The 17070-nt window shown below is 43.6% G+C and overlaps 2 protein-coding genes across 2 annotated transcripts in view; one reads left to right on the top strand and one right to left on the bottom strand.

Annotated features, from left to right (window-relative positions):
* Positions 1-440: 440 nt before the first annotated feature.
* Positions 441-7624, top strand: drc1 (dynein regulatory complex subunit 1 homolog (Chlamydomonas)). The gene is made up of 16 exons (XM_078290005.1): positions 441-562; positions 1111-1195; positions 1730-1842; positions 2002-2185; positions 2642-2779; positions 3101-3187; positions 3343-3465; positions 4276-4415; positions 4501-4635; positions 4768-5215; positions 5728-5817; positions 6037-6123; positions 6247-6392; positions 6882-7034; positions 7128-7230; positions 7523-7624. Exons 1-16 carry the CDS (start codon positions 441-443, stop codon positions 7601-7603), a joined length of 2235 nt encoding a protein of 744 aa, XP_078146131.1. The 3' UTR covers positions 7604-7624.
* A 2287-nt stretch (positions 7625-9911) lies between these two features.
* otofa (otoferlin a) overlaps positions 9912-17070 on the bottom strand; it is a 70674-nt gene continuing 63515 nt past the window's right edge. Inside the window, exons 38-46 of the mRNA XM_078289705.1 lie at positions 16792-16962; positions 16304-16464; positions 15497-15639; positions 15324-15412; positions 14976-15074; positions 12608-12849; positions 11981-12159; positions 11567-11667; positions 9912-10092 (exon numbers count right to left, since the gene is read on the bottom strand). Of these exons, the coding sequence (XP_078145831.1) occupies positions 9912-10092; positions 11567-11667; positions 11981-12159; positions 12608-12849; positions 14976-15074; positions 15324-15412; positions 15497-15639; positions 16304-16464; positions 16792-16962 (1366 nt within the window). The remainder of the gene's footprint in view (positions 10093-11566; positions 11668-11980; positions 12160-12607; positions 12850-14975; positions 15075-15323; positions 15413-15496; positions 15640-16303; positions 16465-16791; positions 16963-17070) is intronic.

Genomic DNA, 17070 nt, shown 5'->3' with positions numbered 1-17070 from the left:
ATTAAATAGTTAAATGGGTGCATGACAAATTCAAATTTCTGCAATTCAAATACAATCTGTTGGCACTAATCTCTTTCCACAAAAACCTGTTACATGCCTGATGTGCATTTTCTTCTCTTCATTCTGCCACTGCAGCACAAAGTAGCTCTGTGCCTGCTGACATCTAAAATAAAACAACAGCCACCAAAAACTACTTTTAGTTCATAGCCCCTTGTTTCCGACTCTTGAATGCGCGACAAGTCTTATTTACTGACGACCTTAGAAGTACGAGCATACGAGGGGCACTTGAAGGCAGCACTCATTACTATCTGGTGGATCTGTAGCCATAGCAACGGCTCCCAAAACACAAATAGGCTACCTTACAGCTCTGCTGCGTTACAGAACAGCTACTTTTTTACTGTCTTCTGCAAATACCAACTTTTACACCACATACACTAACTATGAGTGAAGCCGGTGTGGATCCAGGAGAAGCACCTGGACCCTCTGTGGAGTCTGAACATCCAGAGGAGAGAATTGCTGCTCGCCGCCTCGGTATTGCTGCACGAAATGAAGCCAAGAAAAGGTCGATAACTCAACTTTGGCTGGCTAGCTATCTTACTATCACTCAGCTGGTTCAGTAAAAAATTACTTGACCTGCCGACTTGGTGGTAACGTTACATGTTGCACGGACAGCAATATTGTAGCTAGCGCAGTTTACTAGCTTGTTGCATAGCTTTGCATCCATTTCCACATCTGTCACATCTCACTAAACGTGCTGTTTGATTTTATTTTCATATTTGAGCTCTGTCTTAGTTAAGTTGGACGGGGCTTTCTAGTTTTAGTTAATTTCAGAATAACTTTTAGTATTTTGACTGTCATAAATATGTCCTGAGGTGCTATTTATCTATCCAGTAACGTTATTTCAAAAAAGGGAAGGCGCCTGTAGGAGTTCTCTAGCAATGAATGTAATGTAGCTTTTGCTCATTTCTATTTTTCCCTACAGTCTGCAATTATAGTTTTTTTTTTTTCCACACACATTAGTTTTTATTTCAATTGAGAATACTGCCATGTTTTTTTCATGCTTAGTTTTAGTCTTACTTTGAGTAACCGTCTGCATCTCTGACTCCCCAGACAAGAGCAGGGAGAGGACTCCTGTGAGGAGGAGGTCAAGGAGGAGGCGAGGGAAAGCCAGCTTCAGCTGGAGCAAAGTGAAAGGGTTTGTTTACTACACACTTGTCTGTCCATACCATCCAAAATTAAATCATCAATTCACTAATCATTTGCAGTTTGCATATTAACTGTTGGACCTGAGAATTATGTGTCCCGGAGGTGGACAGTAACTTTCTCTGCTGTTATTTTACCTGAATAGGTTTTTTGTGACATTACTTTTTATCTGTACTTGTACTTCAAGCTGAGTAATGTTTCTATGATTTTACTTGAGTAAGTTTTATTTTTATACATAAGAGTGGTGAGTACAATGAAATCTGGTCTTTACAATAAAACAATCTGGACTTCACCTCTCATATACACGATAATGTTGCTTTAATGATATCTTAAAATGAATGATGGGTTGATAACGATATGATATAATTTCCAATGACCACACCAAAAATGGGTAACAAGTAATGTCAAGTACATGTCACTCTAAGGTAACTGAACACTTAGTTACTATAGTCAGCAGCTATTTTATTTGAGTAAATCTTTTGACAAGTACTTGTCCTCTGACCTGAATACACTTTAATTTTCTCAGAGAATGATCAACCTGCAGAGTGATGGGATGGAGTTAATAACCAACATCCAGACTGCAGCCGATGCCAAAGAGTCCATGCGAAGGACAGAATTGGAGGAGGCTCAGAGAGTCAGGTAATTTCTTATTCAGAGTGCTCCCTCTCTAAAACACCTGTATGTACTATTTAAAAAACCTATTCTGTAATTTTACTTACCCCTATCCCCCACAACGTCTGTACCCCTTTCTCTGTCCTCCTTCCCTGTTTCCCACCATCTTCATCCTCCTCGGCCCAGAGTGGAGAGACTAGAGAACGAGGCCAAGTCCAGCCTGGAGAAATTTGAGGCGATCACCAGCGGGTGGACGGTGGCTAAGCCGAAGGTGATTGCTCAGGAGCTGCAAGAGACTGTGAACAGCCAGCAGCAGCTGTGTGCTCTGCTCCTACAGGACAAGAACAAACTCATCAGTGACCTACAGCAGGTAACGCTGACTGATCCTCCTCCAAGTCTCCCTCCTGCAATAAAACATACCTATCTTTTAAGAAAATCTCCTTAGAAAGTGGGATAGCCTCTAGTCATGGCTGATTTCAAACAATACTAATACTACAGCTACCACTACGGTTTCTAACAATAAAAAGCCTTTCAAATGATAAATCAATAATAAAAAGCCACTTAAATATACAATAAAAATGCCAGACATGAATTAAAAGTAGGTAAGATGAGGATAAAACAGGCAAATACAATGAGAATAAAACAGGAAAGACAAATCTTCTAAAAACCTGTCTGTAAAAATGTGTATAAAGAAGTGATTTAAAAGCTGTAAGCCTCAGAAAACAAAACTCATTCAAACACAAGGTTTTTAATGTGTTTTTCCATTGTCGTCTGCAGGCCAGTATTTGTATGTTAATTTGGACTCTTTCCCTGTTTGTCTGAACAGGAGCTGAAAACTAGAGACGACCGCTACGTTAAGGACTTGAAGAAGCAGGCGGAGGAGGTAGACCTGATGATTGAGAGGATGGAGAGTCAGATCAAAACCCTGATGAAGGCCTACAGGGAGGAGCTGGGCCAGATTGAGGTAGGACCGGACCGGAGTCAAGAAGCAGCTTTAAATAATTCGCAGCGTTTGTTTCAACCTGCAGGGAGAATGAGATGGGTGGGATTTACTGCATCAAGATAGTTCAGATTGTGTCGCTTAAGTCAACAACAGAAAATTATACTTAATTGACTTTTAAATAATTTCATTTTCAGTTTGTCTTAACTTTCGGGTAATCTACCAATCCCTTTGAGCTTGAAAGACTAGATTTGTCTTTGCTCTAGTCATGCTGTGTGAGGTTTTGCTCTTTTAGCCTACTGTTCCTGCTAATAGCTGCATGTTGCCTGTCTGTGTTGTTTGTAGAATGCTTATGAGCATGAACGTAAAGTCTTACTGACAGGAAACGGGACGAAATGGGAGCAGTACATGCAGGAGCGTCAGGACAAAGAGGTAACTGAAATAAGAAAGATTTGCTCAGACCCCCAAAAACATCCACACATACACATGCAGACACACAAACACATACACCACATAGACTTAACCCTTCTTTTCATGTGTAGCAATCAACTCCTTGAATCTAATGTTACTGTCTCCTCTGTCCCCAGATGGAGAACCTGACACAGAGGATGAAGAAGGTGGAGGAGTACGAGGCGATTCTCCATAAGCTGTGGGTGGATAGTGCTGAGGAGTACAACATCACCAAGTGCAAACTGGACATGGAGTTTCAGGTTTGTACAAATATTCGACACAGACACACCCCGCTAGCATGTTTTACTTATCTTAAGAGTGAAGCTTTTGCTCACACAAACAATCAGAGCAATAGGAGGGGATGTCCAAGAGGAATAGTCCATAATAAGTTGCAAAGATAGAGTAATGAAAACTTCTAATTCTAATAATTTATAGAAGTAGCAAAAACCTCAAGTTCTGTCTAGTCTTTGTTGTAGTTATTTACTTCAAGCAACTTTTCGTATTGCAGATAAGGCTTTACAGTGCAGGGAAAAAATGAGTGTATGGTCATTATGGAAAATACTTGGATTGTTATAAACATTTAGAGCTAGAGGAGGCCTGCAATCATTTTGCATTCAAAAAGTTTGATTAATTAGACAGACGCTTCGCCTATCAAGGCTGCATCGGTGTCAGTTTGCATAGTCAACACACCACCAGCTATCCTGTAGAAAAGTAAGTTCCCCAGGGTGTTTACTACATTATTTATTCATTTTCATGGATACTTACCCTTATACGCCTTATACTGGATGCTCTAATACTGCCCCATCAGTTCCAGTGAGCTTATCTAAGCTGTGATAGTTTGGTTGATAAAAAATTGTTAGTGATGAGTAAGCACTTTCCTGAGAAGTTATTTTCAATTTGAAATGTGGGAAACAGCCTCACAAAGAAAGTATTCTCACCAAAGATTCTGGTTGCAGTGCTTTTTCTAGAGGTGGCTGCCTGCTGCGGTTTTATCTTTTCTTTCTATAGCCAAGAATAAAAAAAAATGTAGAAGCCTAGTGAACAGATTAGTCCCATTCTCCTCTCTGTAGATCCTGCAGTGCTATCTGCAGCAGATTAAGGCCACCTACCTGCTGAATGAGGAGAAACTGAACTACAACCGCCAACTGCTGACGAAGAAAGAAGAGGAGAGCATCATCATCAAGTCCCAGCAGAAGAAGAAGATCACCAGGTAACACACACACACACACACACACACACACACAGACACCATATTCAAGTCACACACTCTTTCTAGTGATAGCTGTGTGTTCCAGACTGCAGGATTTGCTGAACAACCTGAAGATCAGGTGTGCCAACCAGGAGAAACAGTCCAGGGAGGAGGGCCAGAATCTGTCTGAGGACTACCAACGCGCCATGCCGCAATATAAGCACATACAGCAGAAGATGAGGTGAGCGATAATTTCTCTCTCTCTCTCTCATACACATTTGTAAAAACACAGTGACCTTTTATGTTTGATTCCTTTACGCCTTCCTCTCTTCTCTTTACATGCTCTCTTTCTTCCTTCCCTCCCTCCCCGCAGGCACTTTGCGGCCGTTGATGCTAAGAAGTTCGAGGAGGTGTGGCTGATGAATGAGGCGGAGGGGAAGCAGCTGGCGGAGAGGGTGCTGGACATCGACCGGCTGATCCACGAGCAGCAGCTGGGTGTAGCCTGGGAGCGGCCGCGTATGGCCTTCATGGAGCTCTCCGGTCCCATCCAGCCTCAGAAACAGGCCCGGAGGACCGCCCTCCAGGCCGCCTCCCAGCTGATCCGAACCGGGCAGGCCGCCCAAGCCGGCCTGGGGATGAGCGATGCCTCCGTCGGGCCTGAGTCGGACACCAAGATCAGTACCGAGAGCGCAACTGTGGAGGTGTACAGGGAGGGGACGGCGGTGCAGAGCGAGGTGGAGAGGGAGGAGAGTGCAGCAGAGGAGAAAGGGAAGGTGTCGATGAAGACGTTGAAAGTGCTGGAGCTGCTGTGTGATGAGGCGGTGAGTGTCAAGTTTAGGTCATTAAACAGGAATGCATCAGAAAAAGGCCTGGAATTGTTAAAAAGAATGAAAACATACAGCAATTAAATAGTGTAACAAGCACAGATACATGAATAATGTGAAAAGGCGTCTCTCTGTGTGCTTTAGCCTGCCATGATGTTAGCTATGTAGCTGACTTTGTCTAACTTAACATAGCTTTGTGATGCTAACAGGCATGAAGGTTGTGGATGAGTTGCAGTTTATTGAATGGGCCTTTTTACAGGCCGGTGTTGTGTGTGTGTGTGTGTGTGTGGAAGGGTTGCATGTGTGTGTACAGAGGGAGATTGAATAAATTTGAATCCATGCAATGAAACATTCCTCAGTCAAAATACTAATGGTGTGGGCATCCTGATGGTTTAACCATGTTAGTGGGACATACCATGTACAGAGGAAGTCATGGGTTTGAATCTCAGGTCGTCATATGCTAATGTATTTGTCTACACCGTCTCCTGCCCCCCACCCCTCCCTCCCAGGGCTTCCTGATAGAGAGTAAACTCCTGAAGCTGCTGTCTCCCCTGGAGGAGGATGAACAGTCTCTCATGAAGCTGGACTCCATCTTTTCTGTGAGTTCATGTTGGGCCAGTTTTTCTTCTGTTTTCCACTACAGTAGTTAGCAGCTGGCTTGCTCGGAGGTGGAGGTCAATGCATCAGGGCATTGTCCTATGTGGCAAATCCCAAACATCTTGTGCTCCAAGCAAGTTAAAACAAATGCGCTGAAGTATTTGCAAATGCTATTTAACCCAGGTCTGGTTGGTAGTGACTTCTGGTTGTTTATTCTTCAGGCTTTGGGCATTGAGAGTGAAGATGATGTGCACAAGTTGGCTGATTTCATCTTAAAGTACACACACCAGCAGAGAGAGCAGGCTGAGGTGAGGAGGGAAGATGAGGAGTCAAGAGTACAAATATTTCCTTGAGCCTATGAGAAACAAGATGCTTGTAATTAGAGAAACTACTGTTTCCACAACTACTATCAGTGTTTCCTCTACAATCAGGATGTTTTTGCCGAGTTGGGTGAATCCAGTGAGAAGGCAGAGGAAGGAGAGACCAGCACTGCCGCTTGCCTCACCTCTGACCTCATCCATCCTAATGATGTCCTGGCTGCTCTGAAAGCCTTCACCGCCCAGTGCAGGAGATCCAGGTTAGACCAGATATCCTGAAATAACCACCCCAATATTTTCATCACAAACATTGTATTTCTCTCTGTGAAGTATATATAATCTGTAATCACCATTTGGAAAGAAATATGCATTATCTGCATGCCAACAAGGCAACAGTAAACATATTGTCCTCCACAAATGAAGCAGTCGGCAAAAGCCCTCCCTCTCCCGTATGTGCATATGTATTTAGTATAGAGTATGCAGTATATGTAGTATCAGTGTTATTCGGCTATATACCAAGTTAGGTGTTCAGATCAAAAATTTAAAAATCCTCTGGTTAAACATGGTAAACAAGAAATTCAAGATGGCGGAAAATCATACATTGATGGTCGTGGAGACACTTTGTAGAGCATGGGTAGCTGGATATGTGCACCAAATTTCATATCAATCAAACTTCCTGTAGACACAATGATTGAGATGGTCCTTCTCCATGATCAGTTGATGCTAATGTGCTCATGGTGCTCTATAAGGGAGAGCTCAGCCCCCCATCTGCCCAGTTTTCTGGATCTAGAGGGCCGGGATGACTCTGAGGACGCAGCCTACTGGGAGAGTATGGCCAATGTTATCCCCGACGCAAAACTCAAGCTCTGGGACGCACTGCAGAATGGACTAGAGAAATACGAGTGAGTAACACACACACACACACACACACTTACACACAAAATAAACATCTGCCTGTACCCAAAGGATTGATTTTTTTCCCTCTGTATTCCCAGTGATGTCCTGACAGAGAGATCTGAGCTCATCACTGAGACGGAGGGTCTGCAGCAGCAGAACGCAGAGCTACGGTTTCTGCTTCAACAGTCTCTCAACTCAAAGGTATGTGTGTGTGTGTGTTAGTTTTTCTGTATTTCTTGCATGTGTCCCAGTGTTTTCCATATATTCAGACAGTCAGCAGTGTTTGGCCACCATGGCAGTAGTACAGAGCCAACGTTTAGAATGAGTGCTTTTATCATAATAGAGTTTCCAAATAATCCATGGGGCAAAATGGACGGAATGGATGAAACCAAAACCAAAATTACTCCCATCCACCGCTGCTACAAAACAAAACGTTTTGTTAATGTCAACTCTCCTCTAACAACACCCATCCTATGACTCTCTTCTCTGATAGGTCAGTGCAGAGCTGGAGATCCCGCCCACCCAAGTGATGCAGCTCGCTCCTAAGCGACTGGAATATTCAGAAGGACTGTAAAAGAGCTTTTGTATGTATTGCAAAAATAAAACCTCTGTCATGTCATGTTGTGGTTGCAGCATTTATTTTGACAGCTCTAAAGGTAGATAGGTAGATAGGTAGATGGGTAGGTAACATCAATAACCAATGATCAAAGACATACAAAAGTTCCTGTGAGATACAAAACTGGACACAAAATAGTGCAGCGGGCGTGTCTGTCACGACTGCAGTATGGCGGTTCTAGCCAGCAGTGTTGAAGATCTTGTGGCTGAGCGCTGAGGGCAGAGAGAAGAACAGCAGAGCCAGGAAGAGCAGGCCCAGCACCGCAGCCAGCAGCAGGGCACAGTGCAGCCTGTAGTGCCTCCAGGCCAGGATACACGCCGTCCTCACCGGGCTCAGCAGCCACGACATGCTGGTGTCGGGACGACTGCACAGAGAGATTCAGAGATAAAAACGGGAATGCAAACAGTACCGCAAACAGCAATCTCTCTCCCATTCTCACACCCACTCAGAGCGCTATAGCCGCGAAACGATCTCAAGCGTGTAACGTCAATGAATTCAGTTTATTTCAAATCGTTAAAACGGACAAAAAATAAATAGTACACACATTTCAACAAAGAGATATAAATACACTCATTTATCATACAAACAGGCAAGTTTAGTGCAAACAAGAACTCTTTTTTTTGTAAATTGGTGAAACAGAATCACAAGAAATGACTGCAACACAAATGAACTACAGGTCAAGCACGGGCAAAATGGAAAGGGGTTAATGGACACCGCAAACAACGCCATCTGATATGGTGACGGGGTCATGGTCCTGAGAATCAACCCAGCCCCCTTTACCACGCCACTCAAGTGCACTTTAATCATATTCACACCAAGAAATCATCTTAACATCTCAAATGTCAGAGACAACAGGGTTGGTGATTTGGTTTGTGTAGAGCTGGAACGACAGTCATGCCAACACACATGACCTCTCTGGTCAATTGTAGGTTATCACACTGATGCATGCGTATTGATCTCTAAGCCTACATGTTGGTGGAAAACAGTAATAACCTTGAAGCATTCATTATTTTTGAGGAGTTTGCAATCAGACCGGGGTCAAATAATCTTTGCAAAATAGTTCTTAGCGTTTGTTTTAATCTGCTTTGAGTGCTACATGAGTGGGGTTTGTGATATAGGGCAGTGAGTTCAAGAGCATTTACACAATCACAGAAAAATATTGGAACGTTAATTAAGCATAACTTTCTGAGAGAACCCAAGTAGCACTATGTGAATTGTGTTTATACAGTCCACCCATTCAGTATTCAATAGGGGATAAAACAAATGCTGAGAACTATTTGCAAATACTGTTTCACCCGCGTCAGGTTTGGTTACTTTTATCTGTTAGATCAAACATTTAACAGCACATATTTACTAAAACAGTAGAAAGCATATCTCTAATTATCAATTTATTAATTTTGAAGTTAGCTTGTTCTATGTCTCAATAATTATCATTAACTTAGGAAAATAGACATCTGTATTTTCATTTCTTCATCATTATTCTTAAAGTGTGCAAAGCCTGCAAGAGCTAAGAGGGAACATTGCTATAATTGTGAAAAATATTGTTCAGTTGTTCCCTATTCATCTAATACTTAATCAATAACAGACATTGTAGCAGTAATGAAGGATATTATAGCATCACTTGACATGGATGTCCATGCAATCGTCTGACCACTAACTCTGTCCTCCAAAATAAATATATGTTAATAAATAAAGTAAAAGCAGTATAAACAGATAAAGAAACATTCATTCTCATGTAACATTGCTTTGGGAAAAGACGTTTAGGGTCAGATCAGGGGTTACTTCGTGGCATATGATTGGTTAATAGTCAGTTCGAGGATGACATGCCCGATTGGTTGGAGTCCAGATATTGATGATTTGATTGGTTAGGCTTGCTGTAGACTGGATGGAGGATCAGGCAGTTAGTGTTTGTAGTGAAAAGTCAGTAAATGGAGCGGTTCCTGCCTCTCTCCTCAGAGCCAGGGTGGATGGTGGCGAGCTGTATATGAAGGTCAGAATGGATAAGAGAGGACAAGATAGTGCAATCGGGCCTCTGATGCTCCTTCCCCTCCCTCGGCCTCCCTTCCCTGGGGTGAGATCGAGGGAGAGATTGGGTCTCCGTGTATTCTCCTCCTGGGTGGGGATAGGTAGGGCCTGTAAGCCAGCACCCATCCCCACCCCTCCTCTGTGTCTCCCCCCCATCCATCCTTCCATCCAGCTGGCTGGCGCTTGCCACCCTCCCCCCCCTCTCTCTCCCTCTCCCTCCCTCCCTCCTCCCAGCAGCCTCCTAGGCCCCCAGCAGCTTCTTGACAAGGTAGCCAGGCATGCTGTAGAGGAAGAGGCCCAGCATGATGAGCAGCAGCAGGGCCAACACGATCTTGATGATCAGCCACTTGTAACGGTTGCACACCAGGTAGCGGATGGCTTTCAGCGGGCTCAGGAACCACAGGAAGGTGGTGTCTGGACGACTAGATGGGAGAGAGCGGTGGGTTTTGGGTGGGATGGGGTGAGCGGGCGGGAGGGATGGGTGCAGCAGGTAGATGATAAGGAGGAATGGGAGAGTAGAAGAGAGTAATAGGATATTTAGTGAAGGAGGGTAAAGAGGGGTGAGTGATGGCGGATGGATTGAAATGGCAGGAGATATGGGAGGAGTAAAAGAGAGAGAGGGAAAGCCGGCATTAGTGGTTAGTAAGCCATGATGCTTGCTTTAGCATTTGTGAGTATCTTTACAAAATCTATTTTTCAGTATGTTACGCTCACAATCCACTTTCCCATCAATATACAGTAATGTTTCAGAGGACCAAAAGACCACAGCACAAAGAGTAAAAGCACAGCAATAAACCTTTGCACAATGAACACACTGATAAAAATGGAATGATGATTGACCCAATCACTCAAGACACTGACATTTTTCCATGCCACTCATGTGACTTTGATGATGCATAATGGCACGTAGGTGGAATGGCAACAGACACTGGCTTGCACAAAGGGTTGAGACAACAGTAAAGGATATAGGGACACGTCAGAGATTGGGATATTCCACCGGTAAGACAGGAAAGGAGAAAGAGAGAAGGATAGAAAGACAGAAAGAAACAGGAGAGAGAAGAGAAGAAAGAGAGTTTGGCAGGACAGAAGGGACCAACAGTAGAGGAGGCACTAAGGGTCGGAAAGGAGAACCTAAGAAACGGTATAAGTAGAGAGGGAGAGAGAGAGCGGCGGAGGGGGTGGGCGGCTACCAGTGGCTCAGGCCCCCAGCATCTTCTTGACCAGGTAGCCAGGGATTGAGTAGAGGAAGAGGCCCAGCATGAGCAGCAGCAGTAGCAGCCCCAGGGCCTTGAGGATCAGCCAGCGGTAGTTGTGCCAGATGAAGTAACGAATGGACTTCAGGGGGCTCAGAAACCACATGAGACTGGTGTCCGGGCGACTTCGCGGGAGGAGCGAGAGAGGGAGGGAAAGAAGGAATGGAGATGGAGGCAAAAACGGGGAGAAGGGGGGAAGGGAAGAGGAGTCACACGCATAGAGGAAGAAGGGAAGGGATGAGGGGAAGGGAGGAAACAGAGGGAGACAGTTGAAGAGATGGTAGGAGGAGAAACGAGTGAGTGTGAAAGTGTAAGGGTGGCCTTTTGACAGCGCAAAAAGCAGCGCTACGGTCAAACAAGACCAAACAAGACCAAACAAGACCACATCCATATACAATGATATCCGAACTTGATTGTCAATGTTTAAAGTTGTTTATTTTGGATGCTTTCACTGCTTTTTGCATTGTGAGAATGATCCCCATGAGGAGGAGGAATAAGGGAAAGTTGACCATGTCTGTGCCATTCTTTATGCTCCACACAGCCATCCTCAGTATTTAGTTGTGAAAGTAGGGAGTGTGTGTCTGTGTGAGAGTTTGGGACGGGTTGTGTGTATATTCTCAGTGAACTCATGTGAATATCTTACTTTGGTTTCTCCAGTGGATCAGGCTCGTTTCGTCCCAGTCCTACAGGACTTTTCTCTGCCTCCTCTGCTGTCATCAGATGAAGCTCAGCTTCCACTTTACCCTGCAATGACAACATGCATCTCAAGATAACATCTGAAAATCTGTCTGACCATCTTAATCTCGATTACATTCACAAATATTGGGGAATCTTGACTTGAGGAGTCTGAATTATAGATAGAAAATATTTGCTTCGATGTAATGGTCTTTCCTCAATTTTTTCTTTTTCTCCTTTGTAAAATGCTTTCTGTGTTTTGAAGTGACTTACAAATCAAGATGATGATTTAACAGTTGGCACCATACTGCAGTTATGAATTGGGCTGCAACCTTCTTGTTTAAACATCCTTAGATTATGCTTAGTATTTCCCATGTCTTACCGTGAGCTCCATCTCATCGTTCTCATCACGGGCTACAAATGGCCACCAGCCCTTGACCCTCTTCTGTTTGAAGATGGAAATGGTGGGCAGCTCCTGCTCATTTCGGATCATGTCGATGGAACACTGCTTGGCCGTCTTGGCGCCACGAGGGAACCGGTTTAGGTCCAGCTCAATCGCACCTGGAAGTGGTGAGGAAAGCAGTCAACGTAGTCATTAAGACTGTGATCAATATGCTTTTTTGTGGCAAGTTTTATTTTTTTCAACAGTATGAGAGGATACCATGACTAGATAGCCATTATGAATCTATTGTGAGATGCCACCAGGAACCTATAATATTATAAAGAGTAGAAGAAGAGGATGAGGAGCCCATTCTGAAACAGAGAATGTGGCTTCATGACATCCTCCTTCGGAGAACAGAGCACAAAGAGTTTTATCATCTCATCCAAGAGCTACATAGATAGTGATCGTTTCAAAGGCTGTTGCATTGCATTTGCATTGACATTGGCCTTAAGCAACAATATTGAGCAACTCCTCAGACATCAAGAGTTACCCTAAAAAGCTGCGATGTGTATCACTGCCCCGACAAGTGAGAGAGAACATGAAGCAACAGTTCCCATCATTGCTTACCCAGGAAGTCGTCAGCAGAGAAGTGGTCGGCGTCCCAGACCTGCATCGTGAGGCGAGCTGGAATCTTGTACTCAGTCTCGTCCCAGGAGAACATGGACTCTTTCTTGGAGATGACGATCTTCTCCTCAGCCATGAGGTAATCGAAGGGGTAGACGAAGCGCCAGTTGAAGTTGCCCTCACCAGTCAGCGAGTGGTAGTGGACGTCTGTGTCTTGCTTGTCCTCCTGCTGCCCTTTCAGCCACCTGGGGGAAGGTCACAGAGGGTTAAGGATCACGGGTCAAAGTAGGGTCACACAGATCAGACATAGGTTGACCTTAGGGGTCATGGTGTGGTGAGTTGAGTGGATAGACTGTGTTGTTAGAGGATGTCACTCATGCACTTGTAAGGTCTAGTATGTAGGAAACAAGTGTGTCAGTTAATGTGTATTAGTTTGGTTATGGCTGATTTGAAGGTCAGCACAGGACATGTTAAAGGTACCAGTCTGTGTAACAAGAAAGATGATGTGCTAATATTTCAAAATCAAAAACAAATAATGTGACACTCCAATATCAAATCAGATGAATACCCCTGTGTGTGTGGTACTGTCATACATGTTCTTGAGTGCCAAATTTGTGTCGCAACATAAAGCTACATCTGATTTGGCGTTGGAGGCTCACATTATTGTCAAATGCCATGCACACACAAAGCTTACAGAGATGTCATGTAAATGTTTTAATTTTTAAAATGTTTTTCTTTTGAAATGTCTCTTGAAAAACCCTCATACAGTTCTTAACTCAATGAATAATTGCTCAATGGCAGAATGCAGATAGGGTGGTAGTGGCAAGCAGAAGATCAAAGCCTATGAGGTTAGTCTGTGCTGGCTGGAGCTCTTTCATTAACAGTAGAGCGAGACTGTCTTTCTTTAGTCAGGAGGAGTGGGAGGGAAGCTGCATTCTCAGTTCTCAAAACGTAACACTGAAAACACGAGTGAGTAAAGCTAACAATGAGTGGTGATCACCATAAAATATCTTAGTAAATAATGAGAAGTATATGCTATGCAAACTGCAATGTGCTATGATTTGCTAACTGAGATGCATTGGTTTACATCAGGGTACTAGGGCTGGGATTAAGGCTGCAGTGAGAAAGCATTGGGAAGCTCTACCTCGGCTACGGAGGATACGATGTTGCTATAACATCATGCCTAAGCTCATGTGACCTAACAGCTGACATCATCACTACTGTATCACAACGCCGGATCCATCTGAAACAACCCCTATCTCCTTTACTACGAATTTGAGAGAGTTGGGTCAGCCATTGCTATCTATGGCACAGAGTGTATGCGATACAGTTTATAGTATATTTCTCCATCCTCCAGGTATTTAGAGTATAAGAGGTTGTTTGAGGATGGCACCCTGGTTGCTACAGCAAAGCCCTGAGGTGACACCAAGTCGGTGGTAATAGCTGAGGGTAAGGTGGGTGTGGTTAAGAAAAAGCGGGAGTGAGGAGCCTCAGCAAAAACACTAACATCAATAACTTTGTCTAAATGGGAATCAAATATCCTAAGCATTACTATTATTACTCAAGGCTGCAAAATGACAATGTTGCCAAAACCATTGGAGCTCTGTGGGACCGGCATGCACATTCTTTGCTTGTATACTTCCATGCAAGAGGCTGTTCTTTATTTCAAATATTTTGAAAGGCTTTATTTAAAGTAAAGTCCAGTAGCATTGACAATACAGGACCAAACCACAACCCTCAAACAACTGTACGGCAAAAAATGTCCCCCATCCCAAATTCATGATATAGTAGCTGTTTGGATGCCAATTGATTGTTTTGGGCTATCTAAGAGTAGCTGTAATCGTACTCAGGAAGTTGTTTATGTGGTATGGTCCTGACTGTCCGCATCTTTCAGTTGGCATTTAGTTTACTGCGTGCTGGAAGGAGGGTTGGAGACAAGGGAGCGTGCGTGCTGGTTGGATAGTTGAGGTAGGAAGTGGGACAGGGGACAAGGAAATGGTATAGGAGGATTCAGGAGGAGGGAAGGGGAGGAGTTGTACGAGCCATGCGATGGAATCGTGTGTTTACCCCCTGACATAGATGTCAGACATCTTCTCTCCTGTCATGAAAGCATCGTCCTCTAGAATTACGTCATCAGTGTTCCAAATAATAACACGAAGCTCAAAGCTAGACAACAGCAGAGCATTGACCAGAGGAGAGAGAGAGGACGACAGACAGGAGACACACCACAAACAAACAACACACAAACACGCACACAGAAAAAATGGAAACAAAACAAAAAAAATAATGATTAACGCCAAAAAAAACACGCAGCACGCAACTTCTCACACCCACGGGACGAGGCTTGGCCGCCGCATCCCTCTGTACCTACCCCCTGACAAATATGTCACTGGACTTTTCCCCAGTGAAGTAATCATCGTCCTCCAGTATAACTTCGTCTGTATTCCAAATAATCACCCTGAGCTCATATCTGGTAAGGGGGGGAGGAAGGAACACACACACATACATAGTTGGACTTATATTTGATATTAAATAGAGAGCTAACTAGAGAAATAGACTCACCATTATTTAAGCTGGGGACAAAACTACAAGATCTGTTGACAAAACTCAAGAACTTTACACACTTCATACGTCACATTAAATCTGAGGTGCTATTACACTTTTCTCATGACTAGGAAAGTTTTATCGTCTGTCCTTACAGCTCCAGGCGGGGCCCTACCTCTTTGGTTTCCGCGGCGATATGTCAATGGCGGGTCCGGGAGCAGGCATGTCCATAGGAAACATATCCACCCACATCTCAATACGGCCCTGTGGCCGCACAGAGAAAATAATACAGCGTAACTATCACTTCCGTCAGTTTCACGACTCCATGGGTCTATGGGTCTTTCCTACCTGTTCGATGCCAGGCTTGTCGGGGTTGAGCAGCGGTCTGGTCTCCACGTGCTCAGGGATGAGCTTGCAGCCCACTCTGGGGATTTCCTCCCAGTGCCTCAGCACGGTCAGAGCCAGATGCTCCTCTGTCTGCTTCTTCAGACCTGGGAGATGGACGGAAAAGAAGGGAGAGAAAAAGGGAAACAGAATAGAAAGTAAGCAAAACATCAAATGGTTAAGTTAGAACACACCTTTAAAGGTGCTACTTGTAGCATTTTAACATCAGTAAATCATTAATTTTGAGACATTAGTATACTTAACGTAAACAAATGAGATCATTGCCAAGAAGATGACCTGACCTGCTACACTAAATTTTACATTGTGTGCCACTATTTTTGTGGGACATCTGCTCGATTACTTGATGGCACAAAGGAAGATTGCTTTATGGTCAGAAAACAGGAAAAGAACTTAAAGCTTCAGAGTTTCTCAGAATGGCACATGGTGAAAGGCCCATAGAAAAAACATTTCCAACATGTTTAACGTCTTCAATAAAGAGAAAGAGAGATTGAAAAAGCATCCTCTTTGCAAAAGGAAGCAATGGCGATTATGAGAAATGTGGTCTTAATTTTGAGAAACACTAGCACTAACACTACTACTGGCATGAGACAGAAGACCAATCATCTCGACTATGCGCTCATTTGTTTACGATAATTATACCACAGTATCTCAATTAATTTGACAATGATATATTGATGCTTAAAAATGCAACATGTAGCACCTTTAAATGTTCACACATACTTTTAATTTAAGAGAAAGATGCAGCCATACCGTTTTCATCTTCAATCTCAGTAGGCCCTTGGAAGATGCGGTTTGCCACCTTGACTCTGCCTCCAGGCCCATAATGAGGTCCGTCCAGCTTGCCCTCCTTACACAGCTTAGCCAGGATCTGGCTGGGCTTCATAGGGTCACGCCACACGTTGTATCCATGGCTAACGTCAATAGATGATAAATGACATAAATAACAATAAAGTTATTGAGCCTCTGAGGGGTTTGTGTGGTAATTTTAATTATAAGTCATAAAATAAAATAAATACAGAATACTACATTATAACAATATTAATTTTAAAATCAGTGACATATCAGATACAAAATAAAGACAAGCACAACACAGCAATTAAATGTCATACAAATATATACTAACATCTACCTAATATAAATTTATAAAAAATCTTAAGACATGTTTTTCCTTTATCTGCTACATATCTGCTGTGTAACTAAAACATAAACAAGACATTAAATAAGACATGGATGCTCACACAGAGTAGTTGGAGGCGATGCCGCAGGTGGCTCTGTACTTGCTGTAGTAGCGGTTCTCCAGGTCAATCTTCGTCTCTCCTATCAGGTCGTCAGTGCCAACCAGGTCCCAGTCGTACACCGACACCGTCAGCATGGACTCCATGGGGAACGTAGCCTCGATGTCAAACGACCTGAGCACGGAGAGGTGCAAGATAAAGAGATGAAGTCCAGAATTGAATTGTTCTCAGGATTTTTCCTGCCTTTATTCCCACTTGACTTCAGCCAGACCTTTCCCCTGC

This window comes from Centroberyx gerrardi, chromosome 18, assembly GCF_048128805.1.
Source record: "Centroberyx gerrardi isolate f3 chromosome 18, fCenGer3.hap1.cur.20231027, whole genome shotgun sequence".
NCBI classification, from domain to species: Eukaryota; Metazoa; Chordata; class Actinopteri; order Beryciformes; family Berycidae; genus Centroberyx; species Centroberyx gerrardi.
This window is presented reverse-complemented; position numbering and strand designations above follow the sequence as displayed.

What these genes read in the sequence shown, in the direction of transcription:
- drc1 (XM_078290005.1), top strand. Translation starts at nt 441, where the DNA reads ATGAGTGAAGCCGGTGTGGATCCAGGAGAAGCACCTGGACCCTCTGTG. An exon ending in TCATCAGTGACCTACAGCAG is followed by an intron (nt 2,186 to 2,641) that starts GTAACGCTGACT and finishes TTGTCTGAACAG; the next exon opens with GAGCTGAAAACTAGAGACGA. An exon ending in CAGAAGAAGAAGATCACCAG is followed by an intron (nt 4,416 to 4,500) that starts GTAACACACACA and finishes TGTGTGTTCCAG; the next exon opens with ACTGCAGGATTTGCTGAACA.